General features: G+C 40.9%; 1 protein-coding gene across 1 annotated transcript; it reads right to left on the bottom strand.

Annotated features, from left to right (window-relative positions):
* Positions 1-4,481: 4,481 nt before the first annotated feature.
* On the bottom strand, positions 4,482-4,888 carry LOC142796007 (uncharacterized; the record flags this gene model as incomplete). Its single annotated transcript, XM_075886171.1, has 1 exon — positions 4,482-4,888. A coding segment is annotated over exon 1 (407 nt), but the record flags the coding sequence as incomplete, so codon positions are not given.
* Positions 4,889-9,215: the final 4,327 nt, after the last annotated feature.

Raw genomic sequence — 9,215 nt, 5'->3', positions numbered from 1 at the left:
CATAACAACTTCCTTTGGTTGCAGCGCAGATGTGTTTCTCAGTGACAGAGAGGACAACACAAAGCCATCTGCTGTTTTTGATGAAGGTCGAGCCGTGGCTTTGACTTTCTTAATTGTCACCGTTAAAGTTCGAGGCGTAAATGACTGCAAAAAATGGCAAAAATTTGTCATAGTGCTCGAACAAAAGGCGCTGGAGTGATGACAAAAGACGCATGTCAAAAGACTTGCCGCATTCATACAAAAATTTTGGCGGGTAGTAAGCTTGACGCATTGTCTCATGCATAGAGGGCAAAAGAAAAAGGAAGGGGGACTCTGATATAAGAGAAGTTTGGAAGAAAAGTTTCATAGTTTCGCTTTCTTTTTTTACTGAAACTCGTTTGGCGTACACAATTTACAATGAATGCTTAAAGAGCTGAGCGGTGAATAGCTTTACAGCATACGTCCGGTAAAAACAGCGTGATCAATACTTATGATGGATGTTTTATGAAAACAACGCGTTCTTCTTACTAATTTATGAACTTAACAGCCAGGTGTCATTCACTGGTAAAGACTGTTCAATATGAGCGGTTCAGTCGACATCGTTCTTTACACTGGCAACACAGAGGGGATCCTCCAACAAAGTTAAGTAAATCACGGAAAAAAAATTGACAGATACCACGTACAGTGGGAAGCGATAGTATGCGAAGCAAGAATGAGAAAGGTTGATATATGTCACTTAAAATCAGCACAGCGTTTCGAGGTGGAGGTGGATGATGCCATACATAACTTGCGTGTCATGATTATCATGTTTGATATGTCGTTTACCTTCGTCATCTATTCACGTGACGAAATGCCAAATTTAGTATATTTGGAGCAATCGAAACACCAGCGAGCACGCTATGAGCGTGATATGTTGCCATATTCTTACATAACAAGCTTGTCAGGATTATCATGTTTGCACCAGTCATATATTTGGTCATCCACTGACGTCACGTAAAACCAAATTTGGTATATGTGGAGCTAGCAAAACGGCCGCGAGCCCATCATGAAGGGCCCATTATACTCCAATGTAGCGATGACGCGCACGCTGGGCACAGTGACGCTAGGTTAGCAAAATGCCAGGCACAACTGGCGTGACCAGCGTCCGTCGGCGCGGCTCGACGGAAACCGGTGCGAAATGCAACATGCTGCATTTTGTGCCAATGTATTACCCAGACAACACTGCGTCTCCCTCTTGTCGTGACAGAGGGACGCTTGCCGTGCTGAAACGCGCATGCGTCAAAGCAACGCAACGCGGTGCGCGCCTGCTCGTAAATGACAGGACCGGCGCCTGGCGTGGCAACACCGGCGTTACGCAACGAACTGAAAGCAGGCGAGCACGCACACTGCGTCACGTCATAATGTATTGGCTCCTTGACTGTGGCATGTAGTCATGCTTTCACATGACACGCTTCTAATGACTATCATGTTTGCACCAGCCAGATACCTTCGTCATCTATTGACGTCACGTAATACCGAATTTGGTATTTGTGAAGCTAAAGAAACGGCCGCGAGCGCTTCATAAGTGTGACATGTAGTCACGTTATTACATGACATGTATGTAGTGATTATCATGTTTGGATGTGTCATTTACCTTTGTCATCGGTTCGCATCGCGTAATACCAATTTTGGTACAAGTGAAGCTAGCGAAACGGCCGTGAGCACATCATGAGCGTACCATGTAGTCATGTTGTTACAAGACCCGCATATCATGTTTATCATGTTTGCACCAGTCACATACCTTCGTCATCCATTCACGTTTGTCGCTTGTTCTCACCATGCAATCATGTCATACCATACCAGTTTCGCAACATGTTATGTAAACGAAACCATCGCATGAAAGTTAAATCATGACATTCATAACAGACATGTCTTGATTTTTATGTTACGACTAGTCAAGTATCTTTTTTGTACAGTCATGTTGTGCCATCCCAAGTTTGGTATCGATACCTTTATCGAAACGACCTGGAGAGCTAAAAGTCGCAGGCGGCTGGATAGATAGATAGATAAATAAATAGATAGATAGATAGATAGATAGATAGATAGATAGATAGATAGATAGATAGATACACTCAACGTCACCGAAGTTCACTAAAAATTCTTCGCATTTAAAAAGCTTGAACACCATCAATTGTTGTCAGTGGAGGAAATGGTATAGGTATGCTTCAAATTTTCTGCCCATTTTGGACCTCTTTTTCACATGAAGAAAATTTCGCAGTAACCTGGAAAAAATTGGGTTGCTGGTGTATTCGTTATTGGTTACTGCCAACGTCTGTCGTTTTGGTGGTGAAAAGAAGTAATGATTAAGATAGTGAAATACTTGATACGATAAACGAGAATATACAATAGCGGCCAACTTCATCATCATCATCAGCCTTACTATGTCTACTGCGGGACAAAGGCCTGTCCCATGTTCCGCCAGTCAACTCGGTCTTGTGCTTCCTACTGCCACTTTATACACGCAAACTTCCTAATCTCATCTGCCCACCTAACTTTCTTTCTCGCATTAACCCGCTTGCCTTTTTCTGGGAATCCAGTCAGTTACTCTTAATGACCAGCGGTTATCCTGCCAAGGCACTACATTGTCGGTGCATGTCTATTTCTCTTTTTTTTTTGAGTTCAGATATGATACCTTTGACCCTGGTTTGTTCCCTGATCAACTCTGCTTTCTTCTTGTTTCTTAAGGTTACACCTCTAATTTTCCTTTTCATCGCTCGCTTCGTCATCCTCAATTTAAGCTGAACCGTCTTTGTAAGTATCCATGTTTCTGCTCCATAGCTAAGAACTGACAAGGTGCAGCTGTTATGTATCTCCCTCTTGAGGGATAGTGGCAATCTAGCAGTCGTTATTTGAGAGTGCTCGTCAAATGTGCTCCACCCCATTGTTATTTTTCTCGTACCTTTAATCTTGTTGTTCGGCTCCGCGGTCTTTACCTGTATTAGGTAGACGTAGTCTTTGACAACTACAAGTGCACTGTTACATATCTCGAAGCTCTGTTCTCTGCCGGGGTTGTTGTAGGTCACTTTCGTCTTCTGGAGAATAATTTTAGGACCTAGCTTTCTGCTCTCCTTTTCTAACTCCGTAATCGTGAGTTCTAATTCTTCCCCTGAGTTACTCAGCAGTGCAATGTCAACGGCAAAGCGAAGATTGCTAACGTACTCTCCATTAACTCATATTCCTAGCTTTTCGCTCTGTAAGCCTATAAAAACCTTCTGTATTTAAGCACGCGGTAAATAGCATTGGCGAGATTGTATCCCCCTGCCTTACACCCTTCTGTATAGATATTTTATTGCTTTCTTTTAGAGCACTATGGTGGCAGTTGATCTCCTGTATATTTCTTCTAGGGTGTTTATATATGCTTCGTCGAAGCCAACGCCCTGATTCCGCAGTGTCTGCATGACTGCTGATATCACTACTCAATCAAACGCCTTCTCGTAATATATGAAGGCTATGTATAGTGCTTGTTGGTATTATGAGCATTTTTTTATTACCTGCTTGATAGTATGAATGTGGTCATTTGCTGAGTAGCCTGTTCGAAATCCTGCTTATTCCTTTGGTTGACTGAGTTCTAATATTGTCTTAATTTTGTTGGCGATTGACTTTATAAATAGCTTGTATAGGACGGAGAGCAAGCTGATCCCGCTCTATATCTTCAAATTTTTGTCATATACTTTCTTCTTTATTAACATGATGTGAGCATTCTTCCGAAACTCTGGTGCTCTTCCCGTCAGAAGACACTTCGTAAACAGAGCTAGCTTTTCTAGCACAATCTGTCCTCCGTCTTTTAGCAGATTTATGTTACCTGGTCCTCACCAGCAGCTCTGCTTCCTTGTATTCGGAATCCTCCAAGGTTTTTCTGACTTCTATCATTACTGGTGTGATACCATCAAGGATACGAGTTCTTATATCAAGGTCATGGCTGTGCCTTCTACTGTTCAGATCTCTGTAAAACCCCTCGGCTATTCTTACTATCCTAGCCATATTAAACAGGATAGGGCATACATATGGTTTTGTATATCCCAAGTTTTTTGTTCACTGCTTTGCCGCTTCTTCCGTTCTTTGGAGCACGTTCAATTTTCTCCATGGGATACCTTCTCACGTCGAATATCTTACAATTATTAATCAATTTCATAAGCTCTGCCAATTCTTTTTTCTCTGTTGTGTTTGAGGATTTAATGTCTTGACGTTTTTAAAGGAGTTTATTTGTCTTCTGAAACAGTTATTCTACGTCCTGTCTATGCACCTTGCCTCCAACTTCCGATGCCCACTTTATAATGATACTTGTCACATTATCATTCATTGCGTCAACGCTGACTGGTTTCCTCAGTAAGAGCTGAGTACCTGTTCAGAAGCGAGACTCCGAATTCCAGCACTTTCGTTCTCAGTACTAGCTCATTGATTGGCTTCTTGCGTATCAGTTTCTGGCATTCCTTTTTCAAGTCTACCCAAACTCGAGACCGTACCATTCTATGATCACTGAACCGTACTTGCCAAGCAGTTCCACATTCTGCACAATGCCTGGGTGTGCACTCAGTATGAAGTCTACTTCGTTCTTACTTTCACCATTAAGGCTCCTCACTGTCCACTTACAGCGCTCTCGTTTTCGGTAAAAAGTATTCAAGATCCGTAAATTATTGCGTTCTGTAAACTCCTGTAATAGCTCCCCTTTGTCATTTCTAGTACCAATGCCATAATCTCCTACTTCCTGGTGTTCAGCATGCTTCTTCCCTACCCTGGCATTGAAGTCGCCTATCAGTATAGGATACTCTAATTTTACCATATTCCTTGCCAAGTCCTCGTCTTCATAGAAGCTTTCAACTGCCACGTCATGATGGCTGGATGTAGGCGTGTAAGCATGTGCCACATTCATCTTGTATCTCGTATTGAGTTGATTTACGATACCTACCACCCTGTAAATATTATTACAGTATTACTCTGTGTTACCAGCAATATTTCTGTGGATAAGGGACCCAAGCCCAGTTATCTTCTGTCTGCCAGCTCACAATAACAAAGAACGCGTTCATTCAGTAGCACTGTATAGGCCTCATCTGTTCTAATCTAGCTGAGACCAATTACATCCCATTGAACACCCTCTTGCTCCTCGAATAGTACAGCTAGAGTTGTCTCACTAGACAAGGCTCTAGAGTTAGCCGTTGCCAAGTTCATGTTTCAATGGAAGCCTGTGCGGACCCAGATATTGTTAGCACCCTCTGCTACGTTGCAGATCTGAGTGCCGCCGTGGTCAGCTGCTTTGCAGCCGCTGTGGACTGAAGACCGTGAGTTATTTGACGTATTCGTGCGGGAGGTAGTGGACAGATATTTCACCGGGGTGGCCAATCCCTGTCTGGTGACTTGTTTAGGGGGGGATTCGGTGTTTAGTAATGTGAGCTCGGATTTTAAAACGTTTGAGTCTACCAGCATGCGCGATAGATTGGTTGTAAAGATGATGGTCAGTTAGAAAAATTGACTTCCTTTGTAATAACTTCTACTGTAAACTAGTAGAAGTACTTAAGCTTTTGTAGTAAAATGATTACCTTGCAGTTGTGGAGTCAAGCAAATGCACTTTGTACAGTTAAAGAAGTAAAGGATGAAATTAATTTTTGGTACACAATCAATACCACTATCGACATCAAATGTTTCTTGTACCGCCTGGGTATGGTGGGTGAAAAGATTATTTATTGTGACCAGACTACAAACTCCTAAAACTCACAGGAGTAATCCAGTTTTGAATGACTTCGTGACATCCTTGTTTGCTGTCAAGAGTCTGCTAAGATGAATTCACAATTATAATAGCTCAGAAGTGCGAGCCTCTACATACGAACATTATCATATTACACAGACGACTCCTACTGTGTAACGGTCGAATAAATGAATAAACCATTATATACGGTTATTGTTAAAACAAAAACGGTGTGAGCTGAATTCGCACGGGCGCCAAAGAGCATTATAGACAACAGAGTTTTTTCTATTAACTTCTGATTTAACTACAACAACCAAGTCTCATAATTAGAGTACACGGGCGCATTGACAGTAACATCCATTTTTGATAGAGGCGTAGCTGGCGTCAGAGTGTCAAGCAAGTTCGCAAGCAGTACAGATGAGGAATATTATTTTAAGACAAAGTGACATTGTGACAATGAGAGCCAATGACACTGAGACTGTTAGATTAGGAGTGGCCTTTCCCGAAGACCTCAAGCAAAATATTCCTCTAATTCACTGTGCCACCTGGTAGTTAAAATTATTTTTACTGGCGGGTAATCTCTTCCACACTCCGTGAAATTGTGCCAATTATGGACCAGTTAATTTTTTGAAAGTTGGCTACATTCTAGTACTTAAAAGTCTTACAGGCAAAGCACGCTCTACAGGCGCAAAAACTGCAATTTCTAAATAACGGAAGGTAACACGGGTTGTTTGGAGGATAGCAATAATAAGACAACACGAGCTGAAGATTCACCGTAAGTTTTATGTTTCAAGTTATAAGTAAAGATAAGTCGCATGGCAGACGTGCTCAAATTTCGGCATATTGACAAAGTGAATGATGTTGTGTGGGTGAATCATTAATATCGTTCAGTGTTACCGTAAAGTGAGCCGTGACATTGGCCACTCGTGCATATAAATGAGCGACAAAGCAGTGTAGAGCTAAAAACGTCGTTTTAGTCATAAATTGCATGTGTGATGAGTGGTGAGTTTCCTTCTGCCTTCATTATTAACGCTTCGTGGTATGCGATTTAGCCTGCAGTTGACAAAGACGAGGTCTGTGCTTGTTCTGTGGTGGCTGTTCGTTTTTGCAGTCATACGAAATGCGTCGTAGAGCACATCTTGACGTCATACACTGCACAATCTAGTCGGTGTTCGTAGTCTTCATCGCCATGATCATCATCAGAATCACCGTCATAGCCATTAGCGGCGGTTACGGCGCACAACTTCAACGCAAACATTGGTCCACCTTGACCTCTAGGAGCTGGACCCCTGAAACTTTCCGTATACTAATGGTGGTATTCATAAATCATCTACCACGGGAGGAAGCCGTCCATGTGAGTGCCTTCGACAAAGCAGTGTGGATAGGTGGTAAAGCCAATACCGTGGCAGGCGATGTCAACCACTGCCCCATTCGACCCGGACATGAAAAGTTCGCGAGCTCGCACTGCCCGCGAATTCTTTATCACAGAATATCTGTAGTAAAGAATAATCAAGGGAAGGCGCTTCACACAGAATATTGAATCCTCTAAAGCGATTTCGCTCTTTATAGCAATTCCCACAGTTTTCCTTGATAATATATGCTCAGACAACAACACAAGTACCCAAATAGAGTAGATCGAGGCACTATATGCTCACGAAGCATGCAATATCGTTATTCCTTCTGTAAGAATAGTATTATAAAGTAATAATATTAATTACATTGTTATTATTAGTAATTTATGATTTTAGTAATAATTATAGATTATTATATTATTATTATTATTATTATTATTATTAGTAGTAGTAGTAGTAGTAGTAATAGTAGTAGTAATAGTGGTAGTAGTAGTAATAATATTATTATTTTGCTGTTGTCGTTGCTTTTTGCATGAACAAATACTCGAAAATGAGGATGAAATGAATAAATGGAAAGTTCGTAACTACCACTTATGAAATTAGTGTCATAATGCTCGCTTGCTCTTTAAGGACGATGTAACACTTGTGAAAAACGAAAACATACATGCTACCAGCTTTCTCAAACAGAAAAAAAGATAGCATACACGACTGGAGATCAACAAGCGGAAACACGGTATTATTCTGGTGCCATAGTTGAAGTACGCGCACTACAAATATGAGAATGAATAGGAAATACTGGCAATAAAACTTCATGGGGCACTATTGCCAAGAAATAAGGAGGGAAGACATTCGAGTAATGGTAAAGTAAAAGTGCACCCTTGGAAGGATCTTGTCGCCATTGGAAAGGTACTAAAATAGCGATTCTAGCTTTTAAAGTTTCTACTTGTAGTGTATAGGATTTTTTATGCTTCAGCAAATTGTGTATAAGCACAGAGATACCATTACCCGTTTGCATCCAAGTTTATGCCAAGTTTTCCAATCTTTTGCAGTACTTGATAACAGCTCTCAAAAAGGCATGTGCTCACAATACTGGCTGGGTAAGCTTGTGGGGCACGTCATTGTTAAAGCAGTTTGACGGCTCTGAAAACCCTCTTCATCGTAAAATATTAAGCGGTGCTTTAACAAAGAACTTGTGTGCTTTTTGAACTTTTCAACAATATTATTACTACTTTGAGGGACACGCATCATGTTTCGTGAATTCATTTGTTATTTCCTACGTATATTCTTATTATATTATTTCCTCCATAGACTACAGCACGCGTTTGCATCCCCTTCATATGTATTGTCTTATCCGTCACACGAACCGTAAACTCTCAGCTTTTAAAAAAGCCGTAAATTAAAATCACACTGTCGCGATAGGACGTGTATTTTGTGATCGTAAACAAATATTAGAAAGTGTGTGCTGCTGAGACAACTAAAAATTTTCGTATTGTGCAGTTTTCAGATCTAACTTGCGAAAGTGGTTCTGATAATATATCTAGTTAGGCTAAAATGTTTAGGTTCGTAAAATAAAAGTACTGACCTAAAACCAACAGCCGCAGGTGGTAAATGCTTTCGAAACGCAACTGAGGCAGACGCTCAGAGGCATTCTTTCTCTCTACTCATTATCTTCTGAAATTGAAGTTTCAATTGAAGTTGAAGTGGAGAAGCTGATGAGATGTTTTTACAAAGTAATGCCTTTGCGGAGTCCCATTTTTGTTTTTGCTCATAATCGTACACGGGCCAAATCATCAAGCGCCCATAACTGCTTATTTTACACTTCTCTGACCTAGGTTGCCTAATGGTTTTATTACGTGGAGACCATTTACATTGTTTATATCGCTCCTCATGAAGAGATTGTTCACAATTTCCTTATTTTGACCCTTTGAAGAATATATCGACCAGAATATTGCTTAATATTGAATATTTTAATGAAGATAGTTTTTCTGGGGATACTAAAACGTACAAATTTGGTCTGTCTGTCACACAATTAAGCAACCCGGCCAAAGTAGGCGCACCTTATAGAGCTCCCAGCCATCTTGAACTGGTGTCTGCATTCATACATGTTCGTATTGCCGAACAAAAAACAAATATCACATATATCTTGGTAACAAGTCATCAAAAAA

This window comes from Rhipicephalus microplus, unplaced genomic scaffold, assembly GCF_043290135.1.
Source record: "Rhipicephalus microplus isolate Deutch F79 unplaced genomic scaffold, USDA_Rmic scaffold_1007, whole genome shotgun sequence".
In the NCBI taxonomy this organism is placed as follows: Eukaryota; Metazoa; Arthropoda; class Arachnida; order Ixodida; family Ixodidae; genus Rhipicephalus; species Rhipicephalus microplus.
This window is presented reverse-complemented; position numbering and strand designations above follow the sequence as displayed.